This window comes from Pogoniulus pusillus, chromosome 29 (assembly GCF_015220805.1).
Source record: "Pogoniulus pusillus isolate bPogPus1 chromosome 29, bPogPus1.pri, whole genome shotgun sequence".
Taxonomy (NCBI): Eukaryota; Metazoa; Chordata; class Aves; order Piciformes; family Lybiidae; genus Pogoniulus; species Pogoniulus pusillus.
This window is the reverse complement of record NC_087292.1, coordinates 12,046,071-12,066,135: the sequence shown is the minus strand read 5'-3', so window position 1 is coordinate 12,066,135 and position 20,065 is coordinate 12,046,071. Positions and strand designations below refer to the sequence as shown.

The window sequence follows — 20,065 nt, the reverse complement described above, 5'->3', positions numbered from 1 at the left end:
GCAGGCGAGCTGCTCCCTGCCATCACTTACCTACCAAAGGATCTCCATTTGGCAGCACTGAAAATCTTTCGATCCCAGATCTTTTCCTACAGAACCAGCACAGCTGGAATCTGCCGTTAACAGCCAGCACAGTAATTTGCTGAGCTTCAGACTTTGCATTTTACCAAGACACACAAAACACTTACACATCTCCTAAGTTCAAACCTTCTAGGAGCAATTCCAGTAAGATGCTTCATGTTTCCTGTTCCATGAAAACAAAACAAATCTCATCTGTAACTGACCTCGACAGATACAGAGAACATTTGGCACCTATTAAAGCCCCTTTAAGATGAGACCCTCTGAAATGTAAACGTGAGCTTTATGCCACATTTAGTTCACGGGAAACAGGACTATGGTAGCTTCAGTCAGTTATTTTCCATTGAAAAGTTATCTTAAAATATGTCCAGAACTAACTTCTTAAATGTTTATTGAGCAATTCAGAGCTTCCCATTTCATCCTACACTTCTGCTTTTATGCAGGCAAACTCTAAGAAGAAATACTTGATGAAGAGATCTGCACAGCACTACTGCTGCTCATCTGTCTGGTCCAGATATATGTACAGGAGACAGTAGGAGGCATAAACCCCCAACATTTAATTAACTTTTACACTGAGAATTATTCCCACTCATAACTTACAAGATCATTAAAACCTCTTTCAGACCACATCCAGGAAGCAGAGACAAAGCCAGGAACTATCAACAGCAAGAAGCTGTGCCTTAGTTGACACAAGAGCTTCTGTCATTACATCTACAACCCACTGAAGTGTCAACAAACAAATCCTTAAAGAACAGGAGGAGAAAATTTATTGGAGGTTTTAGAGGTCTGAGAACACCACTCCCACTTGAGAAATGGAAAGATCCAGCTTGGAAAGAGGGTCAGCCGGCATTTGGCTCGCCCATACTAATTAAAACCCACGTATTTGGCTGTTAACTGGAGTTAACCCAAGGAAAAGCTTCTTCCCCTAAGACTGTCCTCACTGCTGTGATCAGTTACTGTGTGTGAGGGTCTCTCCAGGAACTCACTGTGCTGAGACATTTTGATTTCCATAAGCATCTGGGTCAGATGTAACATAATTCTTTCCTGGAGGGAATTTTGGGAAGCGCTGGAAAAGTGCTGCTTCCCCAAGTAACAGAAGCAGGATCTTCTTTGTGCACAGTGGGGTGCAAATGGAGGATAAAGCTATAATGACCAAGACACGCACTCTTCTTGCAACATCTTCACAAGAGAGCTCAACCGAACCTAACTACCCCCAAAGATGTAAGAAATGGATGCACTCCCAGCTCTGTTCCCACGGAGAGCTGGCAGGGATCCCTCCCACCCCACAGGCACAGCGTTAGCACTCTGGCTACACAAAAATTCCACTTTCTCTCCTGGAACACAATAGCTCCAACAGCATCTCGGGCTTCCAGCATGAAAGGATGAGCCATTTTCGTGCTCCAGCACAAAATGCTCAACTCCAAGTGCACAAGCACAAAGAGCTATTCTTGCTCACAATCAGGTCTTGCCCAGTGTGTTTGCTGTCACCACTCTCGAGCTGGAACTCTACCCTGTACCAGGCTGTTCACCGAAACACAGCCTGTAAATCATCAGCTGGCTGATAGCTGCCCATCCTCAAAAGCACTGCTGTGGTGGTGTTAGTGGCAAGGCTTGGAGGGGGTTCAGGGCCATTCATTTGGTGAAGTTTTTAACAATTGGAACAGCTCTTCTGGTTTTGGCATTAAAAAAACCCTGCCTAGCAGAGGGAACACCTGAGTGTACTGATGGCTCAAGACAGATGTGCCAGCATAGACACAGTGATGCAAGAAGAATAAGGGACTAACTGCAAAATCTCCACCTCAGAAACAGTAACCTCAAAAAACTTAGAGCAAAGGCTTAATTTAATAGTGAGCTACTGACCTTGCCAATGATTTTAGGCGAATGCCCATTCAGAAGCCTTGTAATTATTCTGAAAAAAAACATTAAATCCAACTATTTAGAAGCTGAAAACTAAATAAGAGCTTTCCAGTAGTCAAAATAAAGTTTTTCCATTGTGTGGATTAGCAAAGAGTAATTTGACATAATTAAAAAATCACTTATTTAATGGAAATTGTTCTAAATAATAAAGCTTATTTATTTTTATTAATAAAAATAGTTTGAAGCCTGGGGAAAAAAAAAAAAAAAAGGCAAACAAGCTGCACAACAAACCACAGAGCAACTACATCTAGGCACTGTACTGACTGTCAGTGGCACAAAATCAATTCCAACTTTTCCTGCAGTCACCAACACTTACAGGTTCCTGGCATTCCAGGCTGGCACTATTCTTGCCACTCAGGCAAAACCATCTGTACTGAGAACTGTATCCTTACTCTGTGTGGGGTTCCCTTAGTCTCCAGGTTCTTTAAGGGACAGCTTTGCCTGGTGTTAAGCATAGTGAAAACAACCACAGCCATTTGCCTTTTGGGTTACTGAGTGCTTTCCATTCTGAACTAACCTTAACAAGTATTGTCAAACATTTTCCAGGGTCCCATGGATGAACTCCCAATCCCCAAGTGGAAGACAACAACCAAGTTTAATCTGTTGTAACTGTTAACAAAACTATGAGTTAGGATTATATAGAACTATACAACTCATCTTTGTTAAAAGTGGTTAGGTGTTTTGTTTAAAAACCCAACACTCCCTTCCCCCCCCCCCCCCCCCCCCCCCCCGAGTTTCTTGTTCTCTGCTGTTCCATTTGGCCCTCTCTCATATTTCAGGTAACAACTTCCCTGCTATTGCAGGGTGTTGAAATCCAGTCCCTTAATCACTTCCCTACTCATTCTTAGAAACACTGAGATTTTGAGGCTTCTTCATTTATTTTTTGTCCATAGGAGTTTAAATCTGTAAGAAGATGCCTGTGATCCTAAGGTTTGTAATATATACTAGTGGGGGTTTGATTATTTATTGCATTTCCCATGTTTGTCATGGAGTGTTACTGACAAAGGAGAACTCAAACAAATGCTCTTGAGAGTCCACTTATGACTGGCTGAAGCAGCCACTGCTGAAGAGTTCATATATTAGTCCACAGCATGGCTAAAACTTCCTTCAAGGAAATTTCAAGTGAATAACTGACTCTGTTGGACTTGGAAGCAAGTTGTCCAAATTAAAACTGCATTCTCAGATGATTATTTTTAAAATTATAGGAAGTTAACTACAAGTTTCTGAGTGGCAAAGAGCTGGACCTTCTGCTTTCAATGCAAATAAATAATTCACCTGTCTCAAGATGCATTTGCTATAGTTGAACCCGTACAGAAATCACAGAAACGTTCCAGTTGGAAAGGATCCCCGGGATCATAAAGTCCAATCATTATCCCTACTCTACAAAGCTCACCCTTAAACCATATCCTCAAGCGCCACATCCAAATGACTTTTAAACACATTCAGGGCTGGTGACTCAACTACCTCCTTGGGCAGCCCATTCCAATGCCTGGCCACTCCTTCTATGAAAAAATGTTTCCTAATGTCCAATCTAAACCTACCCAGTTGCAGCTTGAGGCCATTCCCTCTTATTCTATCACTATTTACCTGTGAGAAGAAACCAGCAGAAGCCTCTCCACAACTCTCAGCCTGCGTGAAAATTTTGTTCTATGTGAAAAACATGCCAGAGAACATCCATATTTTCCATCTGATTCTGAAGATGGAGCTTTGAAACACTAACACAGTGCTCTAGCTTGCTTGTCTTGACTCTGAAAATACATTTGAAGAAAAAAAAACCCTGTTTCTGGAAGCCCAGACAAAGTTGGGCTTGAAATCTCTCAGTGGAATTAGATTCTCGTTCAAGCAATACCACATAGCTTGGAAGCCACAGAAAACATCTATTAAGACTGTTGCTAATTTAGAGAAAAAATGACCCCATCTGGAACAGGCTCTGCAATGCTGTTCATTGCACCACAAGAAAAATATTATTGTACTGCAGTGTGTGAAGCTTTGTAATGAAGATGATGCCAGGTCCAAAGAATTTAACTTACAAAGAAAGGTTGAGGTTAAGGTCTTGCTGTTGCTGCAAAAGATTAAGTCCTAAAAGAAGTTTAACGTGAAGGAAGGGGTGGAAAAAGATGACTTGAACTAACAGCTAGCAAACGTTTTTCCTCTGTAACAGTAAAAACTTCCAACTCCAAGAGGGTATCTTCCAATAATGAAATTTGAGGTTAAGTAAATTAAGAGACCTTAGGACACATGATTTCAAACATGAAGATATATAAGCATAGTGAGACCATTATTAGAGCAGATTGCTTAAATAATGCTCAATGAAGGACTCCAAAAAGAACTGAGAAGAAACTGTATCCAGGAGTTAGAAACTTCAGTGCTTTAAACCATGGAGAGGATGAGTCAACTATTTGTCACAACTGCTCAGAGTAAGGACATACCATAGAATCATAGAATCAACCAGGTTGGAAGAGACTTCCAAGTTCATCCAGTCCAACCTAGCACCCAGCCCTAGCCAGTCAACTAGACCATGGCACCAAGTGCCCCATCCAGTCTTTTCTTGAACACCTCCAGGGACAGTGCCTCCACCACCTCCCTGGGCAGCCCATTCCAATGCCAATCACTCTCTCTGTGAAGAACTTCCTCCTAACATCCAGCCTAGACCTCCCCCGGCACAACTTGGGACTGTGTCCCCTTGTTCTGTTGCTGTCTGTCTGGGAGAAGAGACCAACCCCACCTGGCTACAGCCTCCCTTCAGGTAGTTGTAGACAGCAATGAGGTCACCCCTGAGCCTCCTCTTCTCTAGGCTAAACAACCTCAGCTCCCTCAGCCTCTCTAACAAAACTACCTGATGGGAAACCTGGCAGTGTTGGGTTAATGGTGGGACTCAATCTTTAAAGGTCTCTTCCAATCCAAACAATTCTTTGTTTCTATGTAACAAAAGAGGGGGTTGCATTGGGTATTTGCTCCCACATCAGTATTGAGTCTTGGCTGGCTCTGGCCATGTGTGGAAAGACAGTTACCAAGAAAAACTTCATGGAAGTGAGATGTACCAATGAATTCAGCAGTGTCCATGATCAGAAAACAGTTGTGTGAGACACAAAGGGTCTGATGTATAGTTTAAGGCATCAGACAAAAAATTAGGCACATACTTGTTTTAGCTGAGTTAGTACTGAGAGAAGACAACAACAAACCCAAAAGAGACAAGAAATTCACTAGGTGCCAGTTTTGTACTGATGACAGCAGGAGGGAAGGGAACAAGCTCTGAATGAAGCAGCTGTAAAATGGGCTGAGAGTCCAGAGGGAAGCAGCTAAAGAAAAAGAGGTTCTTATAGGACTTTTGCTAAAATCAAAGGTCTATAAACCACCCTGTCAGTGGTAGGGGTTCAGAAATGCTAACCTATTTTTCTGCCAGATCTGACATCCTGCGGCTGTGGAAAGTGAGTAGCAGGCAAACCAACTGGGACAACAAGATGGAGTAGAGAAGGAAAACTGGAATCCCCAATTCCAGTTTCACATACAGTTATTCCAGTGGTACTCTTAAGAAAGAAGTGATCTGTGCTGGGTGAGATCAGTTGGGATACCATGCCAAGCCTCTTGTGGAGTAATCCAGATTTCACCCAAATCAAACCACAAGCAGTTGTGCGGGACTACAAACATCTGTTTTCAAGAGGTGTCCAGATCATTAGCAGCCAATTCTACATCTCTGTTACATTCCCTGCCATATGCTGGGGGATAATCTCAGCAACCAACAGGGATTTTCATCTCAAATCCTAACAAATCTGCTCTGCAAGGCTTCATCATTTTTCTTGTCTCCCTTATTAGATAATACCTCTCAGCTGCTGCTCTGCTCTTTCCATGCCTTGTGGCTATTCTCTCACAACACCCAAAGGCTCCTAGAACCTACCTAGCAAAAAAATGACATTTTCTTCATGTCACCCAGAAAAAAATTCCTTTCCTTGCCAAGGGTAAACACAGAATTTACCTCCTGGATATACTCAATCTCAGGCTGCCCCCTGCCTAGCTAGTGCTGCTAGCTGCAAGAGGTCAAAGGCAGGAAAGTCACACACATTAGGCAGGGCTCTAAAACATTTTGTCTGTCACTGGTGGGAGCAGTCTTCTGCTCGACTGAGCTTCTGGTTATGGCTACATGTCTGCACACCAGTACATAAAAGAACAAAGGGGTTTATAAGCAACTTCATTAACTGAACATCAGAGATATTTAGGGTACTTTGCTTGACAAAATTCAAGGTTCCTACACTGAAAACTGTGATGGCACTTTTGTGGCCTTACAAACACGTGTATACACAAACAGAATTTGATCTTTGGCATTAAACAACAATAACAACAAAACTGGAGGTGACTGCAGACAAGACAGACTGCTCTGGAGCCTGAACTGGCTCCCTTTTTGAGGATCAGTTACATTATCCAACTCAGTGGCATCACTTCCCTGCACAAGAGAGTGGAGTATCTCCTTCAAGCTTTGGCCTCTTTGTTCCCTAGCAAGGAGTTATCTGTGCTGGACTTTCTGACAGGCTTACCAGTTCCTTCAGCCCCAGGGGCATCTCCTGAATGCCATCTAGGAGGAGGAGCAGTTGTCAACGAGAGCTACTGCTGTTTTCACCTCACACACTCCATCCTCCAGATGAATGATGGCAGTGGACTTGAAACAATCCTGAATGAACTGTGGCAGGCCAACCTCAGGGTGGGGAGAGTTGTGAGGGTTTAGTGTTTCTGTCTCCTTGCCAGCACTCAAAGAAGCAAACAGCATCCTGAGAAGTTCCTGCAATCCCTTAGCTTCCACCAAAGCCATGAGTGCTTCTGCTGCTGGCAAGGCGGGATGTGCGGACAGGGTATTTTTATCTCCACTTCATTTCCGTCCCTGTCAATCCAAAACAAATTTCAACTAGAGGTGGGAAAGATGGCTTATGATGAGAAAAGGATTCCCTGGCTTGATTTGTGTCTCACCACTGGATATGTGCCACTGTGGTGGCACAGCTGCATCAGTCCTGGATTCCCAGCTTCCAGTAACCCTTCCAGACTAAAATAGAAGACCTACTGCTTGATTTTTAGCAGCTGAAGAGCAGCAGTAAGCCACATAAGTATTATGTAAAGTGATCTTTTTCTAAGTATATGATTGTTGTGCACAGAAGAAGTGAATTTAATTACAAACAACTGGAAGTTTTTAACAGGCTGGTTTGCCCCCTACTCCCTTTCTAAAAACTAAGGTTTGATAGCAGCTTTTGGGTTTCATTGCAAGTCTTCTAAGTATTTCCTTGGAAAGACTTTACACTTGGTCCCAGGCAAGAAGTCAAAATCAACATTTGAAAAGCATGCCCTGCATAATTTCCAGGATTCAGCAGCATTAAGGTATACTTATGGAGGCCAGGAGGAGAACTGCTTCTTGTGCTTTTTGACTTTGTGCATAAAGCTGGTCTTCAGACAAGGAAGTTTATATTCCAAATAATATTTTTAACTACATGTGGTCAAGTACATAACTTATCAGGCCTTTCCTCATCCCTCTCCCAAAATAAGCCTCAGTGGTAAATATCTCTGCAGTACTTACTTTTTGCTTAGAACTCTACTAGGAGCAATCGATTCTCAAGCCTAATACAGAATTATTTGATAGTAGAAAAAAGTTTTAAGTTAGCATTTTCTTAAACTTCTCTATACAGTAAAACTTCAGTCTGGGTGCAACAGTGATCCTCAGGCTACACTGGCTGTTTCTGTTCCAAAGTGGATTACACAGGATTTAATGATGTGTTGCCATTACTCTGTTCGAGGATGGAGTGATGTCCCTCTGCTGATGGGACAGCAGCACACAAGTGACTCAGTGTCCCCACTCCAGATGGGACAGCTGACACTGCCCTTATTCCTGTGAATTATCCCACTGAAATCACCAGGATTGCTGGGGACTTTGCAAGACTGAAGCTCCTGGCTTATTCCAAAGGCCAAGATTGACATGTATCTCATCTATCCAGTAATCAAACAAGTTAAAAGCAGTGCACACGGTGCTTTTCAATATGCATCCTTAAGGACTCTCCACCCAAATGTTCTGGCAATTTTAGGGCAAAAACAGTCAAGGAATATTTTCTCTGTGAATTTCTGAAGTGCTTTAAAAGAAAAAAAGTCTGCAATATCCCTCACCGTGAGAAGGACATTGAGTTGCTGGAGCACGCCCGGAGCAGGGCAAAGCTGGTGAAGGGCCAGGGGTACAAGTCTTACAAGGAGTGGCTGAGAGGACTGAGGTTGTTTAGTCTCCCCTGTGTCCTCTCTTTGCATGACCTTATTGCTCTCTACAAGTCCCTGAAAGGAGGCTGGATTGAGATGGGCGTTGGCCTCTTCTCCCTATCAACGAGCCATGGAATGAGTGGAAATGGCCTCAAGTTGCACCAGGGGAGGTCGAGGTTGGATATTAGAAAAAAATTCTTTGGTGAAAGGGTGGTCAGGCATTGGAACAGGCTTCACAGGGAGGTGGTGGGGTGAATATCCCTGGAGATGTTAAAAAAAAGCATATAGACAATGCACTTCAGGACAGGCTGTAAGGGCCATGATGGTGTCATGTTGATCACTGGTTTCAATGATCTTTTCCAACCCAAATTATTCTAGGCTCTGCAAATCGATACTTGTGTCCCTCACCACCTAAACCCAGAGAATGCAACAGGCAAGAGACTAAACTGCACAAAAGCTGAGAGAAATGACAGCACAAGCAGTGCTAAGGAATCAGGCTTACAGAATAAAGTATTTTTCCAGTTCTTGCAGTCTAGAAAGTATTTGTTATATGATTTTAATTAGCAGAGAAAATTTGGGTCTAACAAACTGTGACTTTCCTGTGTGGAGATAAGACAAGGAAAGCATCAAGAGAGTGCTTTATGCATATGTTTCTGCTGAGCAGACATTTTTTTGCTGATATTTATAACAAACCAAGATCTGAATGCAGATTTTCAGCTCACAATTACATGTCCTGCTTCTCGGTGTCTCTGTTGCCTCCTCTTGTGAAGTCTCAGACCCACAAATCCCTCAGCGCTCCAGAAACCCTCCTGGCTAACCAACAATCTTGAGAATTCAACACACAAGAAAAACAACCAGGAAAAATGAAAACCCAAACAAATACAGCCCACGAACTAAACACTGTGCTCAGTGCGGGGTGGGGAAGGGAAGAGGCTGTGGTGCAATGTGTGATGAGGCTGTCACCAAGAGAAGCACAAACGCTACCAGGTGCTCTTTTCCCCCTCATTTCCGCAGCAGCATCTCCCTGTCACAGCCGCGGGTTAGATTCAGCCCAGGGGAACCGGAGCCACTCTGGGGAGCACCACCGGGCAGTCATGATCTGTAACAGCTTGGGGAAGGACAGACAAGCAAGACAGCTGCTGATTTCCAGTACAGGCTGTTCCTGTGCTGCAGGCTACAGGAACTCAAAACCTGTTTGCCACTTCCACCAAGAAGCCAGGTGAGCTCAGGAACTCTGAGAGAGGCAGGAACAGGAGAGCACAGCTGCCGCTGTCCCAGGCAAACTGACACAAGCAAAATCAGAGCCAGAAAGAACTAAAGCAGTCGCCTTGCTTTGGTGCTTGAAACGTCTCTGGTGAGAAGCTAACTCTGAGCATGTCTTCCTTGGAGATGGCAGCTGCGCTCTCCGGCGGCACACAAGTGAGCAGACTAGGGCAGGCCTCAGGGCACTCACATACAGTAGTTAAACCTGTGGCTACTCCTCAACCAACCCACAAGCATGAGCCTACCTGTCACACTGCTTCATGATCCCTTTCCTTAGGAAAAGGAAGGTGAAGGTGCAGCCCATTCAGTCTCAACAGGGATGAAGGCAAGAGTCTGAGGTATTTTGTGTTTGCCTTGCCAGTGACAGGATGCTTAAGGTAACAGCAGCAATGTAGTTACTGCCAGGGATGCAGGGTTGGGATTGCAGCACTGTGCAGGACAGCCCAGGAGGATCCAGCTCAGAAGGTCACGTATGATATCGTGCTTTAAAATGAAAGTGTATGCCATGAAAACAACACACGAAAGCACTTTTCCAGTCACATGGGCAGAAGTCCATCTTACACATAAATTACCTTCACCTGACAGGGGAAGCTGCAGTGGACGTGTTCAGAACAGCTCCACTGGCGCTGCTGCAAATGCCGTCCCCACGCAAGGCCTGCACAGGAGATGGGCGATGGGTGAGGGGTGGGCCCTTCTTTGATTTGTTTGTCTACTGAACCTGATGTACTTCCTTGAGGTCAAGGTCATCAAGTGGCAGCAGCACTGCTATGCACAAAGAAACCTGCGTGAAGCTGTGCTGGGCTAGAAGCATGTGGATTTAGCTTCTGAAAACAGAACTGAATACACTGAGAGCCTAGTGCCAAGCTTAGCCTCATGGGATGAACACATACCAAGGAACAGGAGGTACCAGGATGGTTTTGTTGGTGTTGTCTATATTTTCTATATGTAAATCCTTCCTTGTTAGAAGAGTTAGTTGTGCTTAGGACGGAGAGAAGAAGGAATAGTCCTTCAGTTGGAGAAACCCACACTCCAACTCCTCCTCCAGCCTGGAATAAGAATAACTAAGTTTTATCATGATTTTCAGCACTGCCCACCTCTTCCAAGACACTGCAGCAGACACAGGAGAAGTGGCTGAACAGAGCTAGACTGTAGATTGCAAAACTGCCTCTTGTTTCTTGTTAGGAAGCACTCCATCCTCCTCAGCATCCACTTCCTTCCCTGGGCCAAATAAATAGTAGCAATTTTCTGACATCTGCTTAACACCCTCTCCCTGCCTACCCATCACACATTCCTCATTGCAGAGATATTCATTAAGCTGTTTATTGGGTTTTTTTTCTCCTTTTAGTGACATGCAAGTCTTATAAAATGCTGGTCAGACAGATACTGTGGATTTTCTTAGCAGAGGGAGCACATTAGAGGAAGAAAACTTTGGCAAGCTATTTATAAAAACATACAGTGGCTTGTTCCTCAAATGCTTCACTGACTGGGGAACAATGAGATAAGTTATGGAGTTCAAATTCCCTTCTTGAGACACATGTGTCAGGTCCAAATATCTAAAATGCTATGGATTAACATGCCTGGTAACCAGGTTTTCTTAGGACAGGTTATCTGAGCTGTTCTCACTTCAGGGAATTTCCAAGCAGTTTTGTTGCCACTTTTAATTACAGCAGTTAGAAGGAAATGCAATGAAATAATGCAATTTGTGAATAAATACACTCTCAAGTTTAAGGGAGCCAGGAAAAAACTGTGTGTACTCAGAACTAACTATGCTTTTCAAGTTTTTTCCTCAAAGAATGTGAGCATGCCTTATGGGGAAGTATGGATACCCATAGCACAAAATGGCCATAAAGAAACTACCCACATGTCTGTTGGGATGATTATTCATCCTTTTTTTTCCTGACACCACAGGTTTTGGTCAAGCTAGGATTGACAGCTGTGCACAAATGGAGCTCCAGAAGCTGATGAATCATCTGCATGAGACTCTTTAAGGACAGAGAGCATGGGAAAGGAACCAACATTGTGTGCAAAAGTGGCTCAGCTTTCCATGTAAGAAGCTCACCTTTACATGTAAGAAGACTTCCAGCACCAGCCAATCCTGCCTGAGCTGCCCCATGTGCCTTTTAATGCACACAATAAAAGAAACACAGCTTCAACATGTACAGTAGAGATAAGTGCTGAGAAACTGGACAGAATTTGGACATTTCTGTAGGCAGCTCCAGAAACCTCACAAGTGTCTTGTGAATCAGACAGAAGGAGTTTGCCTGTACTTGATTACAGCAGTAAAGTTTAAACTACAAATAATATTAAGGTGCTTGGGTCTCCTCTCTCCCTGTTTCTTTAATTTCTGTTTATCTCCAAAGTATTTTTTCTGTTAAGAGGCACCAGATCAGGTTCAGTTCTCTTTCTTGTTTCTTCATTGATGGTCCTTTCCGCCAGCTAATCCCAACCATGACACTGCCAGGTCTAGAGAAACCTTTGCATGAAAGACAGTTGAATTTGAGATGTCCCAGAACAGAAAGGAGAAGATAGCTGCACAGAAGCAATCAAGACATTTTGCCTGCTCTGGAAACAGATGGTGCTGACCAAGTAACTGGATGAAAAGCTTCTGCCAGTCTTATTGCACTTAAACTAGCAGCAGTTCAAGCCTACCATGGCAGCCACTAGTTAAAAAAATAGAACTGCATGGCTGAGACCTAAGAATCACCATTGAACTGATGTCATGCTCAGCAGGCAACCTCTTTGTAACCCCAAATAAAGGCAAAAATTACAGATTTTTGCAAGTTTGCATTTCCCTTTCAAGTCAAGCCACCTATTCAGACCTGAAAACCCTCTTTACAGATCTCTTCCCCTTCCCAAAGAAAAACAGCTGCTCCAGTAACCAACTTTTTACTCCAGTCAACTAATGTGCTAAGTCTAACTTCCAGGCAAGAAACATGGTGGCTTCCCTCACTACTTGAGACGCCAATAAGTGCCACAGCCATGCTTTCTACATGTGAAAAGAAAAAGCTGGTACCTTCCTTCAGAATAAGAGAGATGGAACAAACAGTTAAAAAGCAACAGGCAAAAAGAGCACCACTGGGATGGAGTTTTATCTTTAAAAAAAGAAGGTCTTTGACAACACTGAAATTAGGCCTATAGCTACACATGAATGCAGCCTCTCTAAAGTGAGGGATAATTATTATCCCACCAGGCATTTAGTAAGTACAAATAGAGACTGCCACTAACACAGAGACTGTATGTATGCTGGGGAAGGGCAGAGGTGATGTACATCCATGCTGCTGTGTGACCACACAGCCACGGTTGGTCCAAGAGATCAGGGGACTCCCTAGATTCCTCACCCCCTTCCCACAAAAATTCTTGCTTACATATGCACAGAGCATCCCTTCAGCATGAACTGACACTTCAGAAGCAATAATTCTGCAGTTTGGATCTCTATACAGAGAGCATTGTCCTAGCACCAATGCAATATGCCATGCAGTAGCAGCCCTTCATCATAAGTAGCCCTTTTATAGCAGTGCTGCTGTAGGTTTCCTGACACCTTCCTTTGCCAGACCATTTGAAGCAGCTCAGACTTTGCCAAATTTCAAATATGCTGGCTGAAAGCTCTCCACACCATGTGTCTGTCTGAGGCTAACCAAAACAAAGAAAAAAAAGCAAACCAGGGCATGATGAGTGGCTTGCCTGTTTCTTTTCTGTGGAACTGTAAAATGAGAGCAGAAGAGAAGCTATCTTGCAACATGATCTAAAGAATATAGATGCCAGCGCTGAAAAGCTGAAGCCAGCACTGATTAGATACTGGGTAAAGCCTCGTTAAAGTCTGCAAAGCTTTCCAGGTGTTTTTGTTCAGGCTTTACATGCTCCAGCCCAAGATGATCTGTTTACCAACTGAAGAGGCAGCACACTATGCTACAGAGTACATTTTGTATATAGCAGTGGGAACTGAGTAGGACTTGAGTTGCAGAGGCTCTTCATGGTAAAGGAAAACCTGCAATTATCATACCACCTCCTGGTGTCCACAGGAGGATCATCATGTCTGCACTGGAAAGTACTAGGCAGATGGAAACCACAGAGATTCCCATGTCCAAGTGTACTCATGGTGTCTGGTAGTTACTGGGAGCTCCACTGGAAAATATTGTAGTTCCTCCACCACTAATGACAATGCCTTTGGAGAACAACTGGGTACCGCTGCCCTGCGAGCTGCTGCTGTCGTGTGCAGGGGGCAGGCTGCTCGGCAGAGCAGCTCCTTCTGAAGCACTTCATTGAAAGCAGCCCCTAGGATTGAGCCCAGGACTTTTTGAATTTTTCCCATTCCTGTTTTTCTAAAAGGGGAAGTTAATTACCAGCTTGGTGTAAGATGTTCAGTGTCAAAAATCTGGTTCTCAAGAATTTGGAAGTGCCAAGATAAAGGTTCCCACTGCATTTTTAGTATTTTCTGTTCTGTGTGTCTTTTACACAACCTTCTAATAAGGGTGATGAGCTTTTCTGCCTTCTCTTTCAGATCGTAACGCATGGGGCACAAAGCCCAAATTGGTGGCAAGTGAATGAAACTATTGCCAGCAGGGACAAGCTCCTGTGAGATGCTATTTCATCAAGTGCTTCATCACATGCCTGTCTTTATTACAGGGTGTCCTCCCCTTCCCACCCGCCTGATCCTCAAGAGAAGCAACGCCAGGATAACCACCCCCTGTAAGCAAGTAAGATAGGGAATCACGTCAAAAGAAAGGATATCTTGTGGGATTTGCCATCAAATGCTGCCCTGGAGAACCTGACCAGCTTTGTTCTGCTCTGCAGCACACTTCTTCCATAGCCATCTGTGCCTCTTGCTCTCTGGGCTGCACTTCAGAGTATCTAGAACTTGGGCTGCAAAGTGCTAAGTGTTCACAACCATGCTGTACACACGAGGTGTTAAAAAAAAAGTTGAGTACTATGGGGAAAAAATGAGCATTAGACAAAGACCAGGCATCTCAGATCAGTGGTAGCTTCAGGCAATTTTAGCTTTAGTCTTTGGTGGCATTTCCCTCTCCAGCATCCACTAAAGGAGAATGATGCCACCTCATTTCACAGCAGCGCCATGCACTGACATTTATGAAGCATTCAGTCCCTGCAGTAATCAGCACTACAGAAAAGCCCATGAGGAGTTCAACAGTTCTTTATTCAGAACAGTGTATGGATGGTGTGTCGTAAATAGGGCACAGGGTGACACATTGTATGAGGAGGATAAGAATATTGAATAGCTGCTCATTCACTGCACAACATCCATCTTGTGCCCTGAATGAAGTACCAGCCCTGAGGAAAAAAAACACAATGTAAAGCATACAAGACAGTCTTTAATTACATGGTATGGAGGGGCTTACCAAGCAGTGTGCACAGAGAGAGTGACTGTGGTTAGTCTTCATGGTGACATTTCCTAGCTTTTGAAAGTATGTTTTCCTTCCCCTATACTATGTTCCCTCTATAAAAACTTCAAATTTGCATGCCCTGTATTCATATTTGTACCAATACAAATATTTCCGTTAGAAGCCTTTTCACTTAAGCACTGCTGTAGGTAAGATTCAGAATGGCTATTATTTAATATAGTATAGTTTAATAAAAATAGCTGACAAGTGCATCTATCCATCTTGGTACACTGATATCCACATTTCCTTTTCGATACAGGAATAAGCTACAAGTACTTTTTGTACAGGTGAGTGTTCAGCCTGAGAGAGTGAAAAAACTAAGCAGACAAAGATTTGCAAAGCACAGAGAGGAGATCAGCCCAAATTCACTCACTCAGAGCAAACCAGATTGCAGAAGCGGAAGGTAGGTCACGGTAAAGTAATACATACACCAGTAGAGCTGAGCAACAGCTTTGGACAGAATGGGATTTTGCTGGAAAATACTAACTTCACGACAACATTAAAACCCCTCAGACAGGAAAACAATTGTTGCTTCCATGTATTTGTTGTAAGATTACAATCCAACTTAAGTTGTGCTTAGAAGTCTTTTAAAAACAGATAGAAGATGACTCACATTATGGTCACTAGTTAGAAAGCACACAGGACGGAATTGTTTGTTGGCAAAGTTTAAGATCCTTTCCTCCTTAAGCAGATGCTTAGCATTTCAGAGCCAGGATAGTTCTCAAACAGAAAACAATCACCATGCACTGAAGAAGAAGAAAAAAATTATCCTCCAATACCCAGTAGCAACCCTGAACTCATATTACATTGCCAGCATAACAATGATTGTAATCTCCAAGTTGTGACTTGTACAGTACTTTAAACAAAATCCAATGAGATTACATCTCACTGTGCATTTTCCTATCACAAAAACAAAGGGAAAAACAACTCTCCTGCAATTAAAAAGTCAGATTATTGCTTCAAAAATGAAGCAGATGTGAGATCTTCACTCTATTGAAAAATCAGAGAAGTTTCAAGAATTGGGAATTCACTTTATACACCTCTGGTGATGAAAAAGGACTGAAAAAAAAATCATGAAAGAGATCTCAGATCAAGTAACAGGGTGTACAAGTATCTACTGAGTAACTACAGCCATGCACTGCACACCCCTGAGCACTCCAATGAAGCAACTTCTTCCGAAAAAGTGCTAAAGGGAACTAATCTGACTGATACTCTAACAGGCCAGAGCTTACAGCTGTGAGATCCGTTACATAGACACCACACCATCAGAACACAGGTTTGTGCAGACATTTGTGCCTCTCGTCACTGGCTGCATTCCATGCAGCCAAGCACGTGCTAGAAACACTCTAGATTTGCAGCCCAGCTTTGGAACACTTGAAAGCATATGAACTATTGCAGCTGTATGTTAAATGTCAGCTAGACTTGGGGACAGACCAGACCTCAAGCATCAGTGAAGTTTTCATTTAAATTCTATTACTCTCAATAGGAAAGAGCAGCCACCTGTGTGCCCTTTGCTGTCCACATCAGGGATACACACGGAGAGGAGCACACCGGCCTAAAACATTGTGAGCACAAGTTAGGAACCATGTGTACCTACTGCAGCTTTTGTCACTGAGCCTTTAGCCCCAAGGGAGTTGACCCCCCTGACTCTGCACTCCTTCAGTCTTTTATTTCCCCTATCTTAACTCTATTCCTTCGAAGAAGATTCAGCTGCAGCTTTATATGCCAGCTGGATGCTCCTGCTGCCGTTGTTCAGTGTTACTGTCCTCCTGCATTGTTTGCACATGCCATCCGTAACCATCAAGAAGTCTCATCACAGAACACTCAGTTATGGCAGCAATATCTGTAGATGTACATAAAGTACAATCAAATATACTCCAAACTTCTTATTAGAAACAAAATTCAGAGTGAGAATGGGATATGGGGGAAAAGCAGCAAGGGAAGGAATCTAACAGGAAAAGTGACAGTCCTTGTATGAAAAGCAGGGAAATAGGTCTCCTAGGCATCCCCAAGTTATAAGAGGGCCAAAAGGGGACTTCCTGCTATTCAAGTCCAGGCTGAAATATAATAAACCACTGCCAGCATAACACTGACTCATATCCATCAGATTTATAAATCAGTATTTCGACAAAGAACATTCTCTCTGTTGGCTTCACCATGGATGACTTCAAAGTGCTAAGATATGTTGTTTAACCCACTCAACATTCAATGTAATTTCTGCAAAAAACAGTTTTGTGGTGCAACATGTCAGAAGCAATATTGAAAAACAGGCATCTGAAATATTTGTCTACTGCAAATACAGAAGCCTGCCAGATAGCCTGCACGAGTTAAATCTTGCAGACTGATATCCAAATTTTTTTCCCATAATTATTTAATCTATAAAGAAAAAAAAAACCCAACAACTTTCACAGCTCTTCCTTCAAGCACTTCTTTGCCACGGAACAAACTCAAAACACACTTTGCAAGAAACCCCAACCCACAACTGTAATATACTACAGTGCAGTCTGTGCTTGAAAGGGAAGTCACATTGGTTAGAGGTGTGATTCCTTACTAGCACAGGCACAGCATACAGGCTTCAGTCTTTACACAAGTGTTGCTCAACTCTCATCTCATAAGAAGAAAGTACACCTTTATCAACAGACTTCCATCACTATAGCTACGACCACATCAGAAGAAGCTGTACTTCTAGTAAAAAAAAAACAACCTTTTATCACTAAGACTCAGAAAACTATGTCCAATATTGTTTTCTAAAGCTCCTTAAAGTTCAGCTCCTCAATTACAGGCTACAAACACACAGAGAAAAGATCAGGACCACATCTTGCGATGTATCACATGGGGTACCAGGCACACCTCAGGGAGTAGGAGCCTCTGAAGTTATTTGTGGACATTTGAAAATATTCCCTGTGACTGCGAGATGTTCAGAGTCTCTCAATCCACTTGTGCATGACAGTCTGTGTGGGCAGCAGGAACACTTCCAACCTCCTTTGACTTACCTGAGAGCAAATAAACTACTGTCTATAACCGTTTGCACTGGGTGATACACCGCACAGCTTACACATCATACAACACAAGCAGACAAAGAGAAGGTGTCTTCCCAAAGGGCTCCCCTAGGGAAGGGAGCCCAGTGCCACATCTCCTGCCTGAGCGCCTTGGCAGAGCCCAGAGGCAGAGAGGCTGCCCCACGCAGTCAGCAGGTGCTGGTGCAAGGCAGCGGTGAACTAAACAAGGCTCAGAGGCAGGAACTTCCCCAGGGTGTATTCTGGGAGTCGTAGAAGGCAACCGCAAAAAAATAAGGTGAGCCTTTCGCCTCAGAGAAAAGTCTCGCTCTAAATTCCACCAACAATCAGCCGCAGGAGGGACGGGACGGGACCCGCAGACACAGCGCCTCTGGGGGGACCAAGCAGGTACCTCTACGGGGGATGGATGAGAAGAGCTGTCGCGTCCCCCCGACTAGCTACAAGCACCGCCACAGCCGCACCCCTGACCAACCCGGCCCCCATCCGAGCCCCTGCAGAAGCGAGCCGCGGGAGCGCGGTCCCACCGGTCCCCACCCCAGAGCCGGTCACCCCGCACCCGGCGGCGGCAGAGCCCGAGGCGCGGCCATGCAAGTGAGCGCCCCGCCCCCGCCGCCCACTCCGCCAGCACGGGGCCGCCGGGCACCGGCACCGACCGCGGCTTCCGGGCCGCCCCGCACCTGCCGGCCCGTGACGCGCCGCGCCCACCCTGGCTCACCCAGCAGCAGCAGCCGGTGCGTCTGCTTGTACTCCCGCTTCTCCGCCTTCAGCGTCTTATCGATGCTCTTGCTCCGCTTCTTGTCCGCCCGCTCCTTGGCCATCAGGTCCTGCCGCAGCCGGTGCCGCACCTGAGGGTCCCCGTGTTCCCCCACCGCCGCGCAGGCGGGGATGTCTGCCTCGCCGCCGCGACTACCGTAGGGCGCGGAGGGGTGCGCGGCGGCCAGGCGGGAACGCAGGCTGTAGCACAGCCCCATGGTACCGGAGCTGCCGGCCCTTACCGAGCCGCGGGCATGCTCTCCGCCGGGCCAGGCGGGGCAAGGCGGTGGCGCCCAGCGGCCTCTTAAAGTGTCCCCGCTCCGCCGGGGCTGCGGAGAGCGGTGTCCCGTCCCGCCCCTCCCCTCAGCCGGTCCCCCGCGCCGCGGCCCGCGGCCACACGTGATGCGGACAGTTTACCGTATTCTCTGGAAAGCGGCCCCCGCCGCAGCCTCCCGCTGTTGGCGGGGCGACGTGGGGCGGGGTGGGAGGAGAGAGACACGGCCACTGGCACCTCTCCTGCCCCCGCGGGGTGAAGATGCCGGTATCCCGCTGCGCGCCGGGGTCTGGTGAGGCTCCGCCGGCTCCCCCTCTTCGATTCTGCCCTGCGGAGAAGCCACCGGCTTGCTCATCCCTGCTGACGCGGCACGGGAGAGTCGTCGGTCAGCAGTTCCCATCTCCAGCACCCGAAACCGTTGTAACCATGGTTGGTTTCATACCGCACCCCGGCCTCGGTGAGGATATCGCCCCAAAGACGAGTCCAAGTCAGGATCTGAGGTGATATCCCAGCCTCTGGGATGTGGTGGGAATGCTGCGGTGAGAGGGAAGAGCCCTGGTCCCTGGCAGAGCTCGTGTCCACTTTGAGCACCGCTGCAGAGCTCCTTCATCAAACACCCCAGCCCCCTGGAAGTAAGGATGTGCCACTGAGACACGAACCATTTTCATGCCCCAGTTCTTCACCGCTTCCTGCCAGACACCTGTTTGACAGCGGCTTCGTGTTATTTTCTACTAATGCCATCATCCAGTGGAGAAGGTAATGATGGAGCTGTCTCTCTCCCCCCGTCCTCTGGTGGCACCACATCTGCTGCTTACAACTTCACCTCCTCAGCTGCCACTGGTTTACCTGGCTCAGGGAGATGATGCTCGTTGTGGTAATGTTCCCTCTCTGGCAGCACGCTCTGTGCACAATACTGCCAACTTTGTCATACTGGGTTTTATACTCATCTCCGGCCAGCTCTGAACATTCACTCACACTATGACTAATGCTCTCTGGGGCCTGGCCACACATCCTGCACTCTAGAGTTGGAGCTTTCCAACCAGCATTCTGTGCCGTAGCCTTTCTTCTGCAAACAGCCCGCATGGTTCTCACTGAAATCTCATTTTCTCCTTTTGGTGTGTTCTCACAAGCTAGATGTCTTCTTAATACAA

General features: G+C 45.4%; 1 protein-coding gene across 1 annotated transcript in view; it reads right to left on the bottom strand.

Annotated features, from left to right (window-relative positions):
• The window catches only part of GNAS (GNAS complex locus), a 156,243-nt gene extending 137,187 nt beyond the window's left edge, over positions 1–19,056 (bottom strand). The window contains exon 1 of the mRNA XM_064167932.1: positions 18,603–19,056. Coding sequence (XP_064024002.1) covers positions 18,603–18,858 — 256 coding nt within the window. The 5' untranslated portion in view covers positions 18,859–19,056. The remainder of the gene's footprint in view (positions 1–18,602) is intronic.
• Between the last annotated feature and the right edge of the window lie 1,009 nt (positions 19,057–20,065).